Source organism: Staurois parvus, unplaced genomic scaffold, assembly GCF_062004578.1.
Source record: "Staurois parvus isolate SC_StPar_1 unplaced genomic scaffold, SC_StPar_1.0 ptg000315l, whole genome shotgun sequence".
Classification (NCBI taxonomy): domain Eukaryota; kingdom Metazoa; phylum Chordata; class Amphibia; order Anura; family Ranidae; genus Staurois; species Staurois parvus.
In genome coordinates this window covers 4133004-4157653 of record NW_028318111.1, presented here as the reverse complement: position 1 = coordinate 4157653, position 24650 = coordinate 4133004, and the positions used below count along the sequence as shown (strand labels likewise).

General features: G+C 41.4%; 1 protein-coding gene across 2 annotated transcripts in view; it reads left to right on the top strand.

Moving 5' to 3' along the window:
• Nucleotides 1-24650, top strand: part of RAB3GAP1 (RAB3 GTPase activating protein catalytic subunit 1) — a 204090-nt gene that overhangs the window by 59539 nt on the left and 119901 nt on the right. For both annotated transcript variants that reach the window (XM_089683600.1, XM_089683598.1), the window contains exons 9-11: nucleotides 4736-4817; nucleotides 19647-19715; nucleotides 22520-22593. In XM_089683600.1, coding sequence (XP_089539726.1) covers nucleotides 4736-4817; nucleotides 19647-19715; nucleotides 22520-22593 — 225 coding nt within the window. The remainder of the gene's footprint in view (nucleotides 1-4735; nucleotides 4818-19646; nucleotides 19716-22519; nucleotides 22594-24650) is intronic.

Genomic DNA, 24650 nt, shown 5'->3' with positions numbered 1-24650 from the left:
GTTTCGAAAGTGGGGTTAGAATTTTGTCTTTCTTTTCCTTTCTATTCCATACGATAAATATACCAGTACTGTCAGCCATATTGAAGATGAAGTTTAATTTACTTATATTTTGTCTTCCCTTGCCAATTAACCACTTCAAGTCCAGACACTTTTACCGCCTTCCTGTCCAAACCAATTTTCAGCTTTCAGCGCTATCACACTTTGAATGACAATTGCGCTGTCATGCAACACTGTACCCATATGAATTTTTTAGCATTTTTTTGAGACAGAAAAAACTTTATTTTGGTGGTATTTATTCACCACTGGGATTTTTTTAATTTTTTTTGCTATGTAAATAAAAAAGTCCAAACATTTTGAAAAAAAGCGTTTTTGCAAATGATATTTCATCATAAATCTTGGCCAAAATTTATTCCGTTATCTTTTTAGTAAAAAAAAAAAAAAAAACCAAATTAGTTTATAATCAAAAATTATAATTTTTGAAATTTTTTTTTACATTTTTATTTTCTTTTCTTTATATTCCTATTTTTTTGGGTTTTTTTTTTACATACTGTCACCCTGGTGACACTGTACAGCTTGTGGGGGGTGATGAAGGTTTTTTTTTTTTTTTTACACTGATTGCTTTTACACCCATAAAGGCTGTAAAAACAATAATTTCTCCTTCTCTCTGGCTGAATTCTTGCAGCCATTGAGAACTACTGTGTGATCTGTGATTGGTCACAGCTTGTCACATGGTACAAGGCTGTTGTGAATAGCCTTGTACCATGTGACCTCTGTGATCATTTACAGATTTCACACATAGTAAGCAATGATGTCAGAAGTGACATCTTGCTTACTACTCTGCATGTGATCACTGATTGGCCAGTCAGTGGTCACATGATCAGGACCTCACACAGAGGTTCTGTCCAATGACCGGTGTTCCACTGTGTCCGGAGGACACAGCGGGCATCGGATCCCAGGGAGCGCGCACAAGCAGGGGGCGGGGAGGTCGTTTATAAACGGCCACCCAACCCTGCACTGCCACCGTGCGGCTGTTTTATATACAACAACCGGACAGGAGGTGGTTAAACCCTTTCTGTTGCTGCCTTTAAGAGGATCTAAATGCCAGGAGGCATAGACAGGCATTCCAATCATGTGACCGCTGTAATTGGCTGTCAAAGTGATCACATGATCAGAAAGCTCCCGAATGCAAGTATACATCGGGAGCTTTCAGTGACATGTTAGTTACTATGCTGTGAGTGTGTTCTCAGCATAGTAGTCAGTTTACCTAAAGACGGATATATGCGGCCGCTTGTTGTTAAAGCCCAGCTGAAGAGAAACTGCATGTATGTGGTCAGCCGGCGGGAAGCAGTTAAATATTAAATAATATACCGGCAGATCATATCTGGTGGGAGGGGCTGGCAGGGTTCCATATGTAGACCCACATCCACCAACTCCTGTGCTCAGTGACTCAGGTCAGAGGAAGGCCAATTGAATAAAATGATAATGTTCATCCAACACTGATCAAAGGTTATGCAGCTCTAACACATAGCTGGGCAAGCTCGATATAAACTGTAGTAGAGAACAAAAAAAAACAAAGTGCACCAATCTTGCTTATTACCTCAGTAAACCGTTCGTAAATGTATTAATAAATTATACTCACAAGAGTAGCAGTAAAAAGGCATATAACATCCAAAACCAACACAGGGTTAGAAGGCACGTGCGAGTTCCATCCGGAAGGGAGATAAACTCTTGGTCAAGCTGATACAATGTATCGTTTCCGCAAATATTAGTATCATCTTTTTGCTTGTATCCGTTTCCATTTGTGATCATATGTTTTTATCTATGTTTTGTATGCTACAGTGGGGATCGAAAGTTTGGGCACCCCAGCTAAAAATTTGTATTAATGTGCATAAAGAAGCCAAGGAAAGATGGAAAAATCTCCAAAAGGCATCAAATTACAGATTAGACATTCTTATAATATGTCAACAAAAGTTCGATTTTATTTCCATCATTTACACTTTCAAAATAACAGAAAACAAAAAAATGGCGTCTGCAAAAGTTTGGGCACCCTGCAGAATTTATAGCATGCACTGCCCCCTTTGCCAAGCTGAGACCTGCCAGTGTCATGGATTGTTCTCAATCATCGTCTGGGAAGACCAGATGATGTCAAGCTCAAAGGTTTTAAATGCCCAGACTCATCTGACCTTGCCCCAACAATCAGCACCATGGGTTCTTCTAAGCAGTTGTCTAGAAAACTGAAACTGAAAATAGTTGACGCTCACAAAGCTGGAGAAGGCTATAAGAAGATAGCAAATCGTTTTCAGATGTCAATATCCTCTGTTCGGAATGTAATTAAGAAATGGCAGTCATCAGGAACAGTGGAAGTTAAAGCAAGATCTGGAAGACCAAGAAAATTATAAGACAGAACAGCTCGCAGGATTGTGAGAAAAACAATTCAAAACCCACGTTTGACTGCACGATCCCTCCAGAAAGATCTGGCAGACACGAGTTGTGGTACACTATTCCACTATAAAGAGATACTTGTACAAATATGGTCTTCATGGAAGAGTCATCAGAAGAAAACCTTTTCTACGTGCTCACCACAAAAATCATCGTTTGAACTTTGCAAATGAACATATAGACAAGCCTGATGCATTTTGGAAAAAAGTTCTGTGGACCGATGAGGTTAAAATTGAACTTTTTGGCTGGAATGAGCAAAGGTACGTTTGGAGAAGAAGGGGCACAGAATGTAATGAAAAGAACCTCTGTCCAACTGTTAAGCATGGGATTGGATCAATCATGCTTTGGGGTTGTGTTGCAGCCAGTGGCACAGGGAACATCTCACGAGTAGAAGGAAAAATGGATTCAATAAAATTTCAGCAAATTTTGGATGGTAACTTGATGCCATCTGTGAAAAAGCTGAAGTTAAAGAGAGGATGGCTTCTACAAATGGATAATGATCCTAAACACACCTCGAAATCCACGGGGGATTACATCAAGAGGCGTAAACTGAAGGTTTTGCCATGGCCTTCACAATCTCCTGACCTCAACATAATTGAAAATCTATGGATAGACCTTAACAGAGCAGTGCGTGACAGACAGCCCAGAAATCTCAAAGAACTGGAAGACTTTTGTAAGGAAGAATGGGCAAAGATACCTCAAACAAGAATTGAAAGACTCTTGGCTGGCTACAAAAAGCGTTTACAAGCTGTGATACTTGCCAAAGGGGGCAGTACAAGATATTAACTCTGCAGGGTGCCCAAACTTTTGCAGACGCCATTTTTTTGTGTTCTGTTATTTTGAAAGTGTAAATGATAGAAATAAAATCTAACTTTTGTTGACAAGCACATTAATACAAATTTTTAGCTGGGGTGCCCAAACTTTCGATCCCCACTGTATGTATGTTATTATTTGTTATTACACTTTAGCCCCCTCCCCCCCCAACGAGGCCATCCCGCCCATTAGGGCAGGCTCTTTGATAGAGCAGCACTATATTAATATTTAGGGGTGGCTTATCTCTGTGTGATTAGCTCTGAGGAAGAAGGGACCCCCCTTCGAAAAGTGTCACCTTTACCAATAGTTTATCTCCCTTCCGGATGGAACTCTTGTGAGCAGGGGCGGACTGACCATTTGGAAACTCGGGCACTGCCCGAGGGCCCGGGGTCAGTACGGGGCCCCATGAGATGCCCCTGGTACCTTTTTCATAGGCTTTTTTGAGTTTGGGCAAGGACACAGGGGCCCCATGATCCCCTATTGCCCGGGGGCCCCATGAGTTGTCAGTCCACCCCTGCTTGTGAGTATAATTTATTAATACATTTACGAACTGTTTACTGAGGTAATGCGCAAGGCTGGTGCGCTTTGTTTTTTATGTTCTCTACTACATTCCCTAAGTAGCACCCTGCCTCTTTATTTATCTCAAGAGCTCTACGCTGTGATGCAAGCATCTTGCAGGTACTTGAGATTTATCCAAAAAAATAAAATGACTTGATGTCAGGAGGAGTAGGTCTTCATCAGCAGGTGTATGTGCATGTAGATGACCCTAGGTAATGCTCACATATGCTGAGCCTCCATAATTGAAAGGACTGCAACCCAATGAATGAAAGAAATAGCTCAGGGAGGAAAGAGTTGGATAATGCTGGCGTTCCCCTAACCAGGAAATAAGATGGGCTCTTTCCGTAGCTTCTAATGCACATTGTGAGAAGCCCATAGCGTGCAGTGAAATCAGCGTAAGCAATGTCAGTAAAGGAGAGGAGCTGGTACAAGACTGAAGGGAAGGAGTCTGGATCAGTTAAAGTGTTAACTGTAGGCAAGTATCTATAGAGACAGTTGAAATACATTTTCCTGAACAGTCTGTCCTGCCAAGAATGTTTTACTTCTGTTCATCTGGTGTCCTAATTCTGACAGCATAGACAGTTCCTGACCTTTCCTTCTCCCAAATGCAGTCATAGCTATAGAACTTGTTTAAGACTGTGAGTGGACAGTGAAACAACGGAACAACACATGTATCATTTGTCTTATGTCTCCATACAGTTTACATTTTTTTTAACCTTAAGATGTTAACAAATAAACCTGATGTAAGCTGGAACTGAGAGGATTTCTGGTTGATCGCTGTAGGTGTACGCTTTGCATGCACCTGCCTCATCGAACAAGTCCGTGTGCATGTTTAGGTTAACGATTGACCTGGTTATTTTGCTGTAATGTATATTGTGTACTATATATATTGTTATTAATAGGGTCAATGTTATGTCTTTAATAGACATTGATGCTGTTATTGGGGGAGAAGTTGGAGGACTGGAATTTGGAAAACTTCCGTTTGGCGCCTGTGAGGACCCAATAAGGTGGGTATAATGGATCATGTGTGTTGTGTAATGAGACCTTTTTTGTTAGTAGGGAACAAAACCACGAATGGATAGCTGGAATCTGGTTCGTACAGACACATCTCCTGTACTGAAATGACTTACTGATTTCACAGCACACTGTGAGCTTCTCCTAGTGTACATTAAAAGCTGCAGCAAGTGAGAGAGAGCCCGTCTCATTTCCTGGCTGGAGGACATCCAGCATCATCCCTAGCCCTTTACCCCCGGTTCACATATATGCGGCCGTGCGGGCCACGTTTTGCGTGGGTACGAAAGCCCGTTCATTTGAATGGACTCCCGTGCCCCGGGTCACGCAGAGAAGTCGTCCCTGCACTTCTTTGAAAATCGCAGCCCGCTCGGGAACCTCGGTTCCCAGTGTGGTTGCGATTTCCAGTGCGGGCGGTGTACCATTAGAATTAATGGCACCCTCCCACGGGTTTGCATTCTTCTGTCTGGGTGGTGCGGCTGCACAGATTTTTGTGTGGATCAGCAACGGCACCAGCCGCACATATGTGAACCTAGCCTTACTCCCCAGCCTGTCTCTGGCCCACCATTTTCATTCGCTGAATTTCAGCTCTTTCAATCATAGAGGCTCAGCATCACATCTGGGTGTCACCTAGGGCAGATTGCATGCAAATGCAGCCTGCCTAGGAATGGCCACTCCTCCATACTGATACCCATCCATCAAGGCATTTTAGTATTTGCATAACTACCAGCCCCACTGTTTGCTTCAGGACTAAGGGCTCTTGAGAGGACTGGTGAGGCAGGGTGCTGTGATGCATTCAGGATGTTATGTACAACAACCTGTAGTCCCCTTCCATTATTCCATTAGCCGTGATCTGCCTGCGTTTCATAGACAAGGATTCAGTGGTGATACCACTGGCTTTTAAACTATGTAGTGAAAATGTAAAGACTTTTTTTTTTTTTTTTTAATTCCATTAGCATGTTGATAATGGGGCAGGGAGGTACCAGGGGATGCAAAACAAGCCAGATTAAACTTCAGCTTTAGATCTCGGCTCCAGCAAAGTGCTAAATGCACAGAAATGCATACATGGGAACTGTTTTACCTGCCAGTGGACTTGTATTTCTTTCTTTCCACCCTGAGATCTACACATCTCTGCCACACAGCACATTCCATTCACATTGTTTATAGCATATGAATTTGTAATAACTGTAGTAGGGGCAATCCGTTGGCCATATGCATTACTATCTGTACAGTGTTCTTTATATTCACCAACAGCTGTACAAGTCCAAGGGCCTGTCTGATTGGATATAAACTAAAAGCATTGTTTACGTAGGTCGTCTCTTTTCATAGTTTTTGTAAATCTAAAGAAAGATATAAAAAGTTTGTACACGCTGGCGCTGGTGCAGTTCTCGTAGTTCATTGATTCTTCTTGCCATTCAGTAATTGCCTTCCCATACGGGAGGTACGAGCAGACAACTTACTAAGGCTATGTTCATACTAGCTTTGTCAGCAGGCGTCAGACAGGAATTTGGGAAGCATTTTTAACACTTCTCAAATGCCTATGAAAATTCTACACATGGCAGCACACAGTGCTGTTCACAGTGAAGTGTTAGCCTCGTGTCGCGGCAAAACTGACTCCTCATGTCCAGTCAGGAGGAGTTGAAGCCTCCCATTCAAGTCTATGGTGACGCTTCTCAAACGCCTGGCAGGCATTTGTGGAGCTTTTGCGAGGCGTTAATACCATAAAACTTCATTATAGGCGTTTGTGGAGCTGTTTTAACGCTTTGCAAACGCCTATCAAACTCCTCAAAAACGCGCATAGGGCATTTGGGGAGCATTAAAAACGCTTCACGTTATAGGGGCATTTGACAGGAGTTAGAAATAGTCTAGTGTGAACATAGCTTTAGAGTCTCCAAGATCCTGACATTGCAATGTAAAACCAGCAATGTTAGAAAAAAAAAATGCACACTTTACCTGCAAAAAGATGTGCATTTCATGTGTTTTTTTTTTTTTTAACAACAAAAGGTGAACTTGGCCTTTAAAGTGGTCACAAAGGTAAAAGGCTTTTTTTTTTTTTTTTTTTTTAAACCATAATACTTTTTGCATACTCACCTGAGCCCGATCTCAGTCCAGCGCTTTGCACTCAGCTCCCCTCCTGTCTCTCATAGGCTTAGCTGAGAGAAGGTGGAGCCAATGGCTCACACTGCTGTCAGTCAGAAGTTGTGAGCAGTGCCTGGGCCAATATTCCTTTCTTAACTTTACGTATAAATATTAGTATCCAGTTATATTGTGTAGATTTAGGAAAGAATTCAGGCCTTTTTAAAAACAATACTGATTTGGCCAGAACCAGCTATTGAGGGAGTCTTTTCTACATTTCCTCCACTCTTACTGTAAATAAGCCTTTCCGTATTTGGAGATTAAATCTCTTTTCCTCCAGACATAGAGTTCCCCCTTGTCCTCTGTAATGACCCTAAACTGAATAACTCTACACAGAGTTCACTATATGAACCACTGATGTATTTATACACGGAGATCATATCCCCCTTATGTATTATACATGGAGATCATATCCCCCTTATGTATTATACATGGTGATCATATCACCCCTTATGTATTATACATGGTGATCATATCCCCCCTTATGTATTATACATGGAGATCATATCCCCCTTATGTATTATACATGGAGATCATACCCCCCCCCCCTTATGTATTATACATGGAGATCATATCCCCCCTTATGTATTATACATGGAGAACATATCCCCCTTATGTATTATACATGGAGATCATATCCCCCCTTATGTATTATACATGGAGAACATATCCCCCTTATGTATTATAAATGGAGATCATATCCCCCCCCTTATGTATTATACATGGAAATCATATCCCCCCTTATGTATTATACATGGAGATCATATCCCCCCTTATGTATTATACATGGTGATCATATCCCCCCTTATGTATTATACATGGAGATCATATCCCCCCTTATGTATTATACATGGAGATCATATCCCCCCTTATGTATTATACATGGAGATCATATCCCCCCCTTATGTATTATACATGGTGATCATATCCCCCTTATGTATTATACATGGAGATCATATCCCCCTTATGTATTATACATGGAGATCATATCCCCCCTTATGTATTATACATGGTGATCATATCCCCCTTATGTATTATACATGGTGATCATATCCCCCCTTATGTATTATACATGGAGATCATATCCCCCCTTATGTATTATACATGGAGATCATATCCCCTCTTATGTATTGTACATGGAGATCATATCCCCCCCTTATGTATTATACATGGAGATCATATCCCCCCTTATGTATTGTACATGGAGATCATATCCCCCCCTTATGTATTATACATGGAGATCATATCCCCCCTTATGTATTATACATGGTGATCATATCCCCCCTTATGTATTATACATGGAGATCATATCCCCCCTTAATCTCCTCTTCTCCAGAGAGAATAAATTCAGTTCCTCTAATCTTCCCTCATAGCTGAGCTCCTCCATGCCTCGTATCAGTTTGGTTGCCCTTCTCTGCACTTTCTCAAGTTCCCTGATATTCTTTTTGTGAACTGGTGCCCAAAACTGAACTGCATATTCCAGATGAAGGTGTTGAGGCGGTTATCCCTGTACAAATACAGATGATAAAAAGCCAATGCTGAGATGTGATTTGAGGACAGGACTATAGATTTTGCTTTGCACTTTTTCGCTGTTAGCTAAGTGACCTGTTATGTTCAAATGCTTTTTTTTTCTTCAGAATTTTTTAAAGTGACTTTTTCTCCGACAGCTAAGAGAAATTTCTAGAATGCTTTTATATTCGCAATAGCGTGCTACTGCCCTCTACTGGTCTATGCTGTGTTGCTCCTTTTTACACATAGGGGTTGATATACTAAAGACAAATAGACTATACACTCTGCAAGGGCAGCTGCATTCGTTTTTCCCGGAGCTTATGGAATGTGGTGAAGCTCCATTTAGTTAAGAATATATTGGGGGGCAAATATTTGGATGATGGAAAACAGCAGAGCTTCACCACATCCACTAATCTCTGGGGTATGTGAGTGCAACTGTACTTGCAAAGTGCATAGTCTATTTGCCTTTAGTAATTCCACCCCAAAGTTTGCTGTACCGTACTGACCACTCAAGTCAACTAATTGCCATTTGTGCTTTTTTTTTTTTTTTTTTTTTTTTCTTTAACCTATTGTGTTAATTGTTTTATTATTGTAAAAAAGAAAAAAATGTGGCGCTAATACCATATACATCCCTCACCATTTAACATATATAAAACAATATATAAGTAAATAATAATACGGTGTAAATAAATGAAACAATGCATTGTTTCACTTATTTACACCGTATTATTATTTACTTATATATTGTTTTATATCTGTTAAATGGTGAGGGATTTATATGGTATTAGTGCCACATTTTTTTCTTTTTTATTGTTCACGTTTGTCAATAGGTATTTGATGGAATGTTAGCATCTTTACTTCTGTGAATAGTTGATAGGGACTTAGTTAGGAGCGCAGGAGGTCTCTCACACACATATGGTTTGTTATTGTGTTCATGAAATAAAATTCAGTTTGTAAAATTTAAAGTGGTTTCTAAAGGGAAATGGTTTTACCTTAATGCATTTTATGGATTAAGGTAGAAAACCACCTGCATGCAGCTCTCCCCCCAAATACTTACGTGAACTCTAGCTCAATCCAGCAATTTGCACAAGAGCAGCGTCTCTCTATCCTCATTGGACAGAGAAGCAGCAGCAGGAGCCATTGGCTCTTGCTATTGTCAATCACAGCCAGTGAGAAGAGAGAGGGCGGCAGGGCCAAGCCACACACTTTGTGTCAATGGACACACAGAGCCAGCTTAAGAGCAAGCATGCACGAGCATGCACGAGTGCCCCATAGCAAACTAAGGGGAAGGAGGTAGAAGTCAGAAATGACAGCAGGGGACCTGAGAAGGGAATTGGGGCTGCTTTGTGCAAAACCATTGTACAGAGCAGGCAAGTATGACATGTTTTTTATTTTATGAAAAAAAAATAGTGCATTCAGAATCACTTTAATTTTTTTTTCTTAACCACTTCCAGACCGGACACTTTTACTCCCTTCCTGACCAGGGCAATTTTCAGCTTTCAGCGCTATCACACTTTGAATGACAATTGCGCAGTCATGCAACACTGTACCCAAATTAATTTTTTACCATTTTTTTGAGACAGATAAAGCTTTATTTTGGTGGTATTTATTCACCACTGGGATTTTTATTTTTTTTGCTATGTAAATGAAAATGTCTAAACATTTTGAACAAAAGTGTTTTTTTTATAAAATTTTGCAAATAAATAATATTTCATCATAAATCTTTGCCAAAATTTTTCTGTTATCTTTTTAGTAAAAAAAAAAAAAATAAAAAATTAGTTTATAACCAAAAATTATAATTTTTAAACATTTTTCTTTACATTTTATTTTTTTTTATATATTTTTTTTTTTTTTTTTTTTTTTACATACTGTCACCCTAGCAGTACAGTGTCACCATGGTGACACTGTACTACTTGTGGGGGGTGATGAAGATTTTTTTTTTTTTACACTGCTTGCTTTTACACCCATATAGGATGTAAAAGCAATCATTTCTCTTTCTCTCTGTCTGCATTCTTGCACTCATTGAGAAGTACTGAGTGAGCTGTGATTGGTCACAGCTTGTCACATGGTACAAGGCTGTTGTGAATAGCCTTGTACCATGTGACCTCTGTGATCATTCACAGATTTCACACGTAGTAAGCAATGATGTCACAAGTGACATCTTGCTTACTACTTTGCATGTGATCACTGATTGGCCAATCATTGATCACATGATCGGGACCTCGTACAGAGGTCCCGTCCGACGATCGGTGTTTCACTGTGTCCGGAGGGCACAGCGGGCACCGGATCGCGGTGCTCCGCGCTCCCAGCGAGCACGCACAAGCAGGGTGCGGAGAGGCCGTTTATAAACAGCCACCCGACCCTGCACTGCCACCTTCCGCCCGTTTATATGCAACGGCCGGTCGGGAAGTGGTTAAACACTGGGGATGTATGTTTCACCTAGAGCACCCTCTAATGCCAATTTGTGCATAACCCTTGCTTAGAATTTACCTGCTCCTAAAATCAGAGGCCTTTTCCATAGCCATTAAGTGTTAGCTGAGGAAATGGCTCATTTACTTCCCTTCAGGGTAATCATGCAATGTAAGTGCACAGTGTGGCCATTTGCACAGAAGTCTGACCTTTTTTTAGGCTAAATTGCACATTGAAATCAACAGATTAAATGATACGTTAGACACAATAATTGGTGCAATCTGCAGGTAGGTTTTCCGTCTCACGAAGAAAATGTATAAGTGGTGAATAAATAGATGCAGACTTGTGGTAAGAAATCTAAATGACCTATCTTCCAGGGTGATATTTTAGATCTCGCAATGTTCCCTGCCTTCTGCTGTTATGCACTAAAGTGTCAGTATGCTACGCTTAACTGTACCTGCAATCATTGTGAGCCTGCTGAGAGTGGGAGACTGGCACTGCCGCTAGCGGTAAGCTGTCTGCCACCTGTGCGATGAACAACAAAATCCTCCGGTTTTTTATTTATCTTACTAATTATACATCAAATGTTCTTGCTTTTGTGCCAAGCGCCCACTGAAGTCTGTGATCATATTTGTAGGTTTTCTTTTGAATTGCAGATTTTTATTTGGTCCATACAGAAATATAGTTTAAAAGGTTTCTCCACTTTAAATAGGAAAAAGACCACCTTTCTCTCTTTCCACTTTAACCACTTCCAGACCGGACACTTTTATCCCCTTCCTGACCAGGCCAATTTTCAGCTTTTAGCGCTATCACACTTTGAATGACAATTGCGCAGTCATGCAACACTGTACCCAAATGAATTTTTTACCATTTTTTTGAGACAGATAAAGCTTTATTTTGGTGGTATTTATTCACCACTGGGATTTGTATTTTTTTTGCTATGCAAATGAAATGTCCAAAAATTTTGAAAAAAAAGTGTTTGCAAATAAATAATATTTCATCATAAATCTTAGCCGAAATGTATTCCGTTATCTTTTTAGTAAAAAAAAAGAAATCCAAATTAGTTTATAACCAAAAATTATAATTTTTAAACATTTTTTTTTACATTTTTATTTTTTTTTATATTATTTTTTATTTATTTATTTATTTTTTACATACTGTCACCCTAGCAGTACAGTGTCACCATGGTGACACTGTACTACTTGTGGGGGGTGATGAAGATTTTTTTTTTTTTTTTTTGTACACTGATTGCTTTTACACCCATATAGGATGTAAAAGCAATCATTTCTCTTTCTCTCTGTGTGCATTCTTGCACTCATTGAGAAGTACTGAGTGAGCTGTGATTGGTCACAGCTTGTCACATGGTACAAGGCTTTTGTGAATAGACTTGTACCATGTGACCTCTGGGATCATTCACAGATTTCACACGTAGTAAGCAATGATATCAGAAGTGACATCTTGCTTGCTACTTTGCATGTGATCACTGATTGGCCAGTCAGTGATCACATGATCGGGACCTCGTACAGAGGTCCCGTCCGACGATCAGTGTTTCACCCGACCCTGCAGTGCCACCGTCCGGCCGTTTATATGCAACGGCCGGTCGGGAAGTGGTTAAAGTGACCCCAATGCTAGCATAATATAATTTTCACCAGCTTTGCCCTGTAAAAGTTTCTTATTTACCTGTCTGAGAGGGGAAACGTTCCCCCCCCCCCCCCCCTCTTTTGCACAGGGTGCCTTTTTACTTTTTGACATTTCCAGGAGTGCCAGATAGTGTGACTCCCGGTAGGCTCTTTGGCTTCTCCCACTACGATGGGGCTGGTGGTAGAACCAAAATACCCAGCAGTGGATACTTTCTGCAGCAAGCCCGGAAGTGCCCAGGGCAGGAGTACCCAGGGCTCTGCAAGATGGACAAATTTAATCATTGCCTGCCAGACAGGCAAGTAATCTTTTACAGGGGAAAGCTAGTGGAAATCTATACAATAAAGGTCACTTTAGCATATGTACATGAAGCAATATTGAAGTGTAATTCCAATCAAAGTGTTTTAGTTTTGGATGGCTTTGGTGAGAATTAAAAAAATAATTCTACTTTTTTTGGTGGCATCCTGCCCTGGTGACCACTGGACGGGGAAATTGGGAGCCAGTTTCTGCTGTTCTGGCTCTTTGGAAAACTAAAGTGCTCTGAGGAGCCTTTGTCTGTATTATATGTTTGTATTTGTACATCAAATAGTGTGTGTGTGTGTTTGTGTGTGTGAACGTAATTCATGAAACTATTTGTTTCTTTGCACGTATAAATTACATAGTTAGTCTGGCTGAAAAAAGACAAAAGTCCATTAAGTTCAACCATTAAAAAAAAAAAAGTTCTAATCCTACACCCACAGTTGATCCAGAGGAAAGCAAACACAACCCAGCAAAGCATGATCCAGTTTGCTGCTGCATGGAAACAATTCCTTCCCGATCCCCCGAGAGGTAATCGGATATTCCCTGGATCAACTTTACCTATAAATGTTATATCCAGTTATATTCTGTGTTGTTACCGACGTGGTGAAAATTTCATGTCAATAGCACCTTTAGAAATATATTTACTGAGAAAAATGATGACGTGTTTAATACTTATTTTACCCGCTGTATATATACACATATACATTGGGTATAGAAAAGAATCACCCCTTTAAAATAACCGCATTTTGCTGCTTTGCAGCCTGAAATGAAGACAGACACAGTTTTTGTTTTATCCAGCTGTATTTACTCAATGCAACCTATAACATCCAAGTGAAAGCTATAACACCAACATGTCAGAAAAAAAATTAAAAACAGAATCTCTGATTTTAAAAGGATCACCCCCTTGTGTCAGTATTTTGTTTAAACACCTTTTGCTTTAATTCCAGCCTTTAGATTGTTGGGATATGTCTCTAATAAGTTTGCACATGTAGACTTTGCAATATTTGCTCGCTCTTCTTTGCAGAATTGCTGAAGTACAGTTACCTTCAAGGTGTGCTTTTTTCAAAGCTCAGTGGTGACTGCATGTGTCCTTTGTTGAGGAGCGGCTTGTTGCTTGCAACCTCCCATACAAGTCACATTTGTGGAGGATTTGTGATCTAGTTGTCACCTGCACACCATGACCACTCTTTGTCATCTATTCTGGAAACTGCTTCAGACTTGCTGTAGGCCTTTTAGTAGCCTCTCTGACCAGTTTCCTCCTGGCTCTTTCATTCAGTTTGGAAAGACATCCTGATCCAGGGAGGGTCCGTGTTGTACCAAATACCTTCCCCTTCATATTAATAGTCTTCACTGTGCTTCTAGGCATTGATAAAGCCTTTTTTTAAACAACTTTGGTGTCCGTTTATGACACAGAGAATAGCTGAGATTCCGAGGATCGCAGCTATTCTCTGGTCATTCACAGTTTATGACACTCAGGAGATCAGTGAGGAGCGATGTCAGCCCTTCACTGGAGATCTGTGTTCTCCCTCCAGATTCTCCAGCCCAGAGCTGGAGAATCGGAGGGATCGCAAACTAAGCAGAGATAATTTACCTCTGCTTAGTAAACTGATCTTTTACTGTAATCTCGCGAGATTATAGTAAAATCAGCCATTTTCCAGTGTTTGTAGACCGTTTTCCAGCGTTTGTAGACCGTTTTCCATTTCCCAGCGTTTGTAGGCCGTTTCCCAGCGTTTGTAGGCCGTTTCCCAGCGTTTGTAGACCGTTTTCCATTTCCCAGTGTTTGTAGGCCGTTTCCCAGTGTTTGTAGGCCGTTTCCCAGTGTTTGTAGGCCGTTTCCCAGTGTTTGTAGGCCGTTTCCCAGCGTTTGTAGGCCGTTTCCCAGCGTTTGTAGGCCGTTTCCCAGCGTTTGTAGGCCGTTTCCCAGCGTTTGTAGGCCGTTTCCCAGCGTTTGTAGGCCGTTTTCCGTTTCCCAGCGTTTGTAGGCCGTTTCCCAGCGTTTGTAGGCCGTTTCCCAGCGTTTGTAGGCCGTTTCCCAGCGTTTGTAGGCCGTTTCCCAGCGTTTGTAGGCCGCTTCCCAGCGTTTGTAGGCCGCTTCCCAGCGTTTGTAGGCCGCTTCCCAGCGTTTGTAGGCCGCTTCCCAGCGTTTGTAGACCGTTCTCCCTTAGTTTGGAGAACTGATCTACACTGCTTCATAAACTGCATTCACAGGAGAACTGTGTTCTCCGAGAATGCCGGAGGACTGAGCAGCGATCTATTACCGCTGGTTAATAAATGGACACCTATATCCTGGAGATCTTTTGACAGAGCCTCGCCACCCATAGTTGATTGTTTGCTTCAGTTGCAGGCTGAGCTAATCAAAATGACCACAGCTGATCTCAGTTGAAAGTCAAATGCGTGCTATAGAGAAGGTGATTAGTTATACCTGATTGAGTTTGCAAGTCATTTTTAGGAGGGGGTGATCCTTTTTCCGACTCAGTGATTTTGTTTTTGAATTTTTGAATTTTTTTTCCTGACATGTTGGTGTTATAGCTTTCACTTGGATGTTATAAGTTGCACTGCATAAATACAGCTGGATAAAACAAAAACTGTGTCTGTCTTCATTTCAGGCTGGCTAGCGGCAAAATGTGATTATTTTAGAGGGGTGATTCTTTTCTATGCCCATTGTATACATATAAACACACACATACACACCAATCAGCGGTAGCATTAAAGCGGTAGTAAACTGCACTGGCTGCATGAATGGTCGAGACGCAATGACGTCATTGAAGTCACGGCCATGGCACAGAGCTCTGAAAGAACAACACGGGTATACTGTTCATTTAGAGTGTATGCACCGGTGATGTCATGACTCCTGCTAAAGTCAATATCTGCTAAACATTGCACGTTTAGGAGATATTTACTGTACCTATAGGTAAGCGTTGTTATAGGCCTCCCCAGGGGCGGACTGACCATTTGAGCACTCGGGCACTGCCCTAGGGCCCGGGGTCAGTAGGGGGCCCCATGAGATGCCCCTGGTACCTTTCATTGGCTTTTTCATAGGCTTTTTTGGGTGTGGGCGAGGACCAGGGGCCCCATGATCCCCTATTGCCCGGGGGCCCCATGAGTTGTCAGTCCGCCCCTGGGTTTACCTATAGGTAAAAATCAACCCAGTGAGTTTTCTACCACTCTAAGATCCCTGATAGGTGAATAATATTGTTTATCTTGTTACATTGTTGGCATCTGAAAGTCGGTGGGAAAAATTTGGCGGCATGTAAACTTGGTATTCCTGAAGTTATTGTGTTTAAAAGCAGAAAAATTGGCATCGCAGTTTGTTGTCTATGGGGCCACATAGCTGCAGACAGGCCAGGGTGCCCATGCTGACCCGTATCCACAGCCAAAAGTGCCTACAATGGGCACGTGAGCATCAGAATTGGACCACAGAGCAATGGAAGAAGGTGGCCTTGTCTAATGGATCACATTGTGTGTCTGTCTTACCAGGGGAAGAGAGAGCACCAGGTTGCAGTATGGGAAGAAGACAATCTGGCGGAGGTAGTGTGATGCTTTGCGCAATGTTCTGCTGGGAAGCCTTGGGTACTGCTATTCATGTGGATATTACTTTGACATGTATCACCTACCTGAATATAGTTGCTGACCAAGTAAACCCCTTCATGGAAATGGTATTCCCTGATGACAATGGCCTCTTTCAGCAGGATAATGCGTCCTGCTACATTGAAAAAATGATTCAAGAATGGCTTGAGGAACACAATAACAAGCTTGAGGTGTTGACTTGGTCTCCAAATTCTCCAGATCTCAGTCCAATTGAGCATTTGTGGGATTTGCTGGAAAATCAAGTCAGCCGCTTGGATGCCCCACCTTACAACTTACAGGAATTAAAGGAACTTCTACTGATGGGTTGGTGCCAGATAACACAGCATACCTTCAGAGGTGGCATCCAAGCCTTTGATGGATCAGTGCTGCTTTGGCAGCAAAAGGGGAACCTATTAAATATGAGGTGGGTGCTCATAATGTTATGGTTGATCGGTGTGTGTGTATGTAAAATGATTCCATCCTAGTTTTGATTGTTGTATATCTACAGAGATTTATAAATGTGTTGCACAGAAAGTGATCAACTGGTCATTGAAAGTAGGTAGGTGGTCTTTTTCCTTTGTTCCTTGGGGGCCCCCTCAAGATACCAACGGTCACACCTGGACACAGCTACGAGATCTCGGAAAGTGATTGCACTCAAGTCACCTCAGTTGCGATTGCAAAACACTTCAGTTTTATTGGCATAAGATCAGGGTTATTATACTGTAGTCTTTGGGCAAACACACCCTCAGACCATCCAATCAAATACATGTACATTTTTTTTACCTTAGCTCAACAATTATTTGTATGAGGTTTGCATTTTCACTCTTCTGCTTTATCTGTCACGCCATATCTGGTCTAACGCTCAGACCATGGCTGTAATCTGACCCAACACCCAAGTTGTGGTTAAAACTTTTCAGAAATGAGAGTAAACCTTATCTGCTTTTTTGTAAAGTTTGCAAAGCCACTCATTTCTACATGAAGCTGGCATAGACAGTTTTGTTTAGTGTGTACAAATTTCATATATACAGTGGAGATCGAAAGTTTGGGCACCCCAGCTAAAAATTTGTATTAATGTGCATAAAGAAGCCAAGGAAAGATGGAAAAATCTCCAAAAAACATCAAATTACAGATTAGACATTCTTATAACATGTCAACAAAAGTTAGATTTTATTTCCATCATTTACACTTTCAAAATAACAGAAAACAAAAAAATGGCATCTGCAAAAGTTTGGGCACCCTGCAGAATTTATAGCATTGCCCCCTTTGCCAAGCTGAGACCTGCCAGTGTCATGGATTGTTCTCAATCATCGTCTGGGAAGACCAGGTGATGTCAATCTCAAAGGTTTTAAATGCCCAGACTCATCTGACCTTGCCCCAACAATCAGCACCATGGGTTCTTCAAAGCAGTTGTCTAGAAAACTGAAACTGAAAATAGTTGACGCTCACAAAGCTGGAGAAGGCTATAAGAAGATAGCAAAGCGTTTTCAGATGTCAATATCCTCTGTTCGGAATGTAATTAAGAAATGGCAGTCATCAGGAACAGTGGAAGTTAAAGCAAGATCTGGAAGACCAAGAAAAATATCAGACAGAACAGCTCGCAGGATTGTGAGAAAAACAATTCAAAACCCACGTTTGACTGCACGATCCCTCCAGAAAGATCTGGCAGACACTGGAGTTGTGGTACACTATTCCACTATAAAGAGATACTTGTACAAATATGGTCTTCATGGAAGAGTCATCAGAAGAAAACCTCTTCTACGTCCTCACCAAAAAAATCATCGTTTGAACTTTGCAAATGAACATATAGACAAGCCTGATGCATTTTGGAAACAAGTTCTGTGGACCGATGAGGTTAAAATTGAACTTTTTGGCCGGAATGAGCAAAGGTACGTTTGGAGAAGAAGGGGCACAGAATTTAATGAAAAGAACCTCTGTCCAACTGTTAAGCATGGGGTTGGATCAATCATGCTTTGGGGTTGTGTTGCAGCCAGTGGCACAGGGAACATCTCACGAGTAGAAGGAAAAATGGATTCAATAAAATTTCAGCAAATTTTGGATGGTAACTTGATGCCATCTGTGAAAAAGCTGAAGTTAAAGAGAGGATGGCTTCTACAAATGGATAATGATCCTAAACACACCTCGAAATCCATGGGGGATTACATCAAGAGGCATAAACTGAAGGTTTTGCCATGGCCTTCACAATCTCCTGACTTCAACATAATTGAAAATCTATGGATAGACCTTAAAAGAGCAGTGCGTGACAGACAGCCCAGAAATCTCAAAGAACTGGAAGACTTTTGTAAGGAAGAATGGGCAAAGATACCTCAAACAAGAATTGAAAGACTCTTGGCTGGCTACAAGAAGCGTTTACAAGCTGTGATACTTGCCAAAGGGGGCAGTACAAGATATTAACTCTGAAGGGTGCCCAAACTTTTGCAGACGCCATTTTTTTGTTTTCTGTTATTTTGAAAGTGTAAATGATGGAAATAAAATCTAACTTTTGTTGACATATTATAAGAATGTCTAATCTGTAATTTGATGCCTTTTGGAGATTTTTCCATCTTTCCTTGGCTTCTTTATGCACATTAATACAAATTTTTAGCTGGGGTGCCCAAACTTTCGATCCCCACTGTATGTTAAACTAGCATCTTGTATTAGTGTATACAAAATGGATTCAGTTATATTCCATTTAATCCTTTCAGTCATGACTGAGTTATTGCAAGTATCCTAATGTTGAGTCTTTCACTGTTCAGTCTTACTTATAAAGTATTAATACCCCCCTTTTTGTTTTAGCTTTACATTGTCTGAATTTATAGCTTTAAATCAGGGGTTACCTGAAGTTTTACAGCTGCTGCCCCATCAGCTGGCCAACTTTACAGACTGGTTTTTAGTTTCTGAGTGTGCACAAAACGATCAGTGAAACTGTTTATATTTCTCCTAAAGCAGAACTGTGCTCACCTTCAGTCCACGGATGCGGCGTCCTGGAGCACCCTGCTGGCCACTGACATCTTTTGGTGGCTGGCTTCCGGGTATTGCCTGCTAGCTTTCATTGTCCAGGTTAGGATGACGTCAGTCCTGCAACTGCGTGAGAGTTCGGTTAGCTTGGAGTTGTCAAATTTGTACAATGGGCTGCGCGTGCACAGCTCACAGCACAGGGGCAGACTGGCAGATATGTAACTTTAATGCTGAACTGATATACTTACTTGACACGGTTATGAATTTACAGTATATTGTTTGTAAGAACTTTTGCTTTGTTTCTATTCTAGTGAACTTCACTTGGCTACCACGTGGCCTTGTCTGACAGAAGGCATTATTGTGGACAATGATGTGTATTCGTGAGTACTACTATTTTAATATCAAGTGTGCCCATGCTACCCAAGATCCTCTCAATTGCAATCTCTTTAGCAGTAAAAAAAAATGCTTGGAGGACAAAGTTCATCCTCACTTTTACCCCTGGTTCACATATCCGTGTTCCTGCAGTCTGCGCGGGCACGAGAGCCCATTCATTTGAATGGATTCTCGTGCCCCGGGACATGCAGGGAAGAATTCCCTGCACTTCTTCTGAAAACGCAGCCCGCATGGGAACTTCGGTTCCCAGTACGGTTGCGACTTCCAGTGCGGGCGGCTTGCCATTAGAATTAATGGTACCCGCCCGCGGGTCTGCATGCCTCTGTGCGGGTGGTGCAGCTGCACAGATTTTGTGGTTCCGCAGGGGCACCACCCACACATATTTGAACCTAGCTTTACTGTGTACTTACTTTTTCCCTTAAGCTCTGTTGAGCCAGTAGCAGGGGCTTGATACAGAAATCTACTTTCAGCCTTGCTACAAATGAATCAAGACACAGTATGTTGTTACGTTCATTGGAGGCTTAGTGCTTTTGTGCCCCTATTATATTCACAGAGTTTAGCTGAGATTCCCTAGCAATAAACAAGGAAACATCATCCTACAGTGACCTATGAATTGAATTTAATTATTTTGTTCACCTTTTGTTAAAAAAAAAAAAAAAAAAATATATATATATATATATATATATATATATATATATATATATATATATATATATATATATATATAAATAAAAATACGTCATTTTGCAGGTAAAAATATGTGCATTTATTTTTACTAGGACTCTGCACAGAATTGCACCCAAGATCAGCAGATTGCGGATGCAATGCAGGACTCCTGTGGACTTGTCAGTGCAAGCTGTCTTCTTGTACAGGCAAGCAGTAACAAACTGACACAAAGCACCAATTAACTACCTAGATTGCTCAACTGCACCCTGCTAGTTCATTGAGAACTACAAGCTAACAGCCACAACGGCTGTTGGTACTTGTAGTTCTTCCATTCACAGAACTCCATGAATGAATGACGTGGCTGGGTGGGTGGAGCATGTTTTCTTTAAAGTTGTGACAGTGAGTGCAGGAGAAGATCCCCTGCTCGCAGTCACAATGGAATCAGACGGGGGGGTGCTGCGGGGGGTGTTGCACAGTAACATGTTACTCCCTGAATGCAGGTGTAACATGTTACAAAAGGTGACATTGTCCTTTTAACTATAGTATGTTTTATACATTGTTTTGCGTGTAGGTCATTTGTTTAGCACAAACCTTTTTTCCCATATAGTGAAAAACAGGTTCTCTTCAATAACACCCTACTCATCATCACATGCACTTTTCCTTTGCTCCCCTGACATTTTTTTCAACTTCTGGGAGTGAAGTAAATGCCTGTTATGTCTGCATATGGAGGAGCATGTGAGTTGCCCCTTCCTTTCATAAGACAGCATTGGTGATTGGTCCAGCACTGTCATGTGGGGATACAGCAGACAGTCCTGAGCCCTGTGTAAGCTCCAACTAAACTCTTACACAGGAATTCCATTCCTCACTCCTGTGTATTGGGGAGCCAAAAAAACGGGAGTATGTTCTGGGGTGAAAGGCCATTAGGACAAACCTGTTACATTATCCTACGTGGGCAAAGCACAGGTTGGCATTAAATAGACTTCTCACCACCAGTAAAGGCTGTTATTCATAAGTGAAAAACCTTCAATTCACAAAGATACACTGATATCACCAGGGGTGGCTGCAGGGTTATGTTGTTTGTCCTTGGGCAAGCCATAGATTATGTGATTTTCTTGGTTGCAGGAATGAAAATTGCTCGATTTCCCTCCAGCCAGCAGTAATCGCATGCAAAAAAATCTGACAGGCTGGTGGTACTGAAGTCAGTCGATGGATCGACTTGAGCACAACCAGCCTGCTCTTAGATGGATTGAATCTCGGCCAGTCCTTGCTGAACCAGCCGAGATACATTCCATCTATGGCCGACTTAATTCATATAATAGTTACTTCCTCCTTAACAATGGTTGACCTCACAAAACTGCTCCCTTTGTAGAGTGTAGATAGCTGCTATATTTAGCGAAGTACTGTCTATAAACACTATAGAATGTATTGGGACATCAAGTGGCCAGTTTACTTCAGATTACTGAGATTTTAGCATTGTTCAGAACCTTTTAAAATAAGGTATATATTGGGTGTGGAATCAGTGTTACTTCACAAGCCATATTACCAAATTCCTGCATGAAATAAAGCATTTTTAGTACTATATTAGGGACTTAGGCAGCCCTACATGATATTAGGGACTTAGGCAGCCCTACATGATATTAGGGACTTAGGCAGCCCTACATGATATTAGGGACTTAGGCAGCCCTACATGAGTCAGTTTTTTTTTCATTCAACCGTGGGACTGAACAAAAATAACAGGTTCCTAATATAGTACTAAAAAAAGCTTTATTTCATGCAAGAATTTAGTAATATGGCTGAGGATGAGGAAATCCTCCCCGCTGAGCTATTGCATTCTGACAGCGGGGAGAATAGCTGACAGAATACACTGTTCAGCGTGGCTGGCTATAGCCAACTGTGCTGATCAAGTGGCAAAAATCCTACAGGTTGGTTGTACAGAAGTCAGTCGGTTGATTAACTTCTGTACAAGCTCCCTGCCCATACATGGATCGACATTCGCCCAGTCCCTGCTGAACCAGCCAAACTTCGATCCATGCATGGCCGACTTTAGTCTCTGTTAACTTCCCAAACACCTTCTTTTTTTTTTTTACATTTCACTGAATCACTTTTTGTTTTCTTTTATGAATAGGGACTTGGATCCTCTTCAAGCTCCGCAGTGGTCTGTCCGAGTCAGAAAAGCAGATAACCCTCAGTGCATGCTGGGTAAGCAAGTATCAGCTGAACATTATGACCTGCTGTTTTCTTTTCAGGATGCCAGTGGAGGGAAAACTGGATGAAAGTGTTGTCTATAGCAACCAATTACAAATCAGGTGTAATTTTTTTTTGTGCAGGTTATGTAATTGGTTGCTATGAACAGCGCATATTATTTCTTTTTTCTTTTTTTTGTGTTCTGCCTCTATAGCTTTATCTCTCCACACATGTGTACACATCTATAAACCGATACAGTACATCTTCCAACACAAGCACATCTCCTCATGTTTTGTCTATTTAAAAATGCTGCAAGTAGGTAAAATTACTTGTTCTGCCAGAAGCCGAGCAAGCTTCCAATTTCTGTAGTGGGCAGACTACGCTGCTTCTGCTGCACTTAAATCACAAACTGTGTTGCAGGTTTTTTTGAGTTCCTTCTGGACTACAGAACACTTTTTCCACATTTATATGACATAAGGGGAAGGTATTCTTTAGTCCATCCCGGGAGAACTAGAGCTATATCATTTCAGTTCATCAATTGGATAAAAAGTTATAATACTAATAACGAAATTGTAGTTATTATTATTTATTTACCCAGTAGAACTGAAATAGTCTGTCTGTCAGTATTTTAGGCAGTTCTGATTAGGCCCTCCATTCAGCCCTATGGACCAGTGGGTGTAAATGGACTTGTGTCCGTTTAGACCTGCCTAACTCCAATCTGATATCCGTAAGGGGAAAAAAAAAATGGAAAGGGATCCATCCCCTTCCATCTAGGTGGATCGGAGGGCAGTTGGGTGTGAATGGACAGTGGAGTCTGTTTACACCCGAATGCCATAGAGCAGAGCATACAGACCTGTCATTCGCCTGCTCTGATCTGATCAGCAGGGCATCATTGGATAGATCCCCTGCTGATCAAAACTGTGTCCATCCCGTGTGAAAGGGACCTTAGCAATGGTGTGGCACTTCAATTTCCATTTTTTGTTACTACAAGCCAAGGAGATCCCTTGGGGCTTAGAAGATACTTGCTCGGGAACCAGATCATTTACATAAACATCAATACTTTAACCAGTGAGATAACCCTATGGGTCCAGTGCTGTTCTTCCAATATCCTCAGCTGTGAGAACCAGGTCAGGGCTGGCAACACTGCTTATGGTTTCAGTGCAGCAGGGGCAGTCCTTTCGACTCACTATAGCCCTGGCCAAATGTTTTGAGAATGACACAAATATTAATTTTCACAAAGTCTGCTACCTTAGTGTTTTTAGATCTTTTGGTCAGATGTTACTATGGTATACTGAAGTATAGTTACAAGCATTTCATAAGTGTCAAAGGCTTTTATTGACAATTACATTACGTTTATGCAGAGTGTCAATATTTGCAGTGTTGACCATTCTTTTTCAAGACCTCTGCAATTTGCCCTGGCATGCTGTCAATCAACCTCTGGGCCACATCCTATCTGATAGCAGCCCATTCTTGCTTAGATAATGCTTGGACGTTGTCAGAATATTTAGGGGTTTCTTTTTGTTCCTGCCTCGAGGATTGACCACAAGTTCTCAATTAAGGTCTGGGCCATGGACCCAAAATTTCAATGTTTTGTTCCCCAAGCCACTTAGCTATCACTTTTGCTTTATGACAAGGTGCTCCATCATGGCATTGTTCATCACCAAACGGTTCTTGGATGGTTGGGAGAAGTTGCTCTCGGTGGATGTTTTTCGATCATTCTTTATTCATGGTTGTGTTCTTAGGCAAAATTGTGAGTGAGCCCACTCCCTTGGCTGAGAAGAAGCCCCACACATGAATGGTGTCAGGATGCTTTACTGTTGGTATGACATGGGACTGATGGTAGCGCTCACCTTTGGTTCTCTGGACAAGGTTTTTTCTGGATGGCTCAAAGAATCAGAAGATTCATCAGAGAAAATGACTTTACCCCAGTCCTCAGCAGTCCAATCCCTGTACCTTTTGCAGAATATTATTCTGTCCCTGATGTTTTTCCAGCAGAGAAGTGGTTTCTTTGCTACCCTTCTTGACACCAGGCCATCCTCCAAAAGTCTTCCCCTCACTGTGTGTGTAGATGC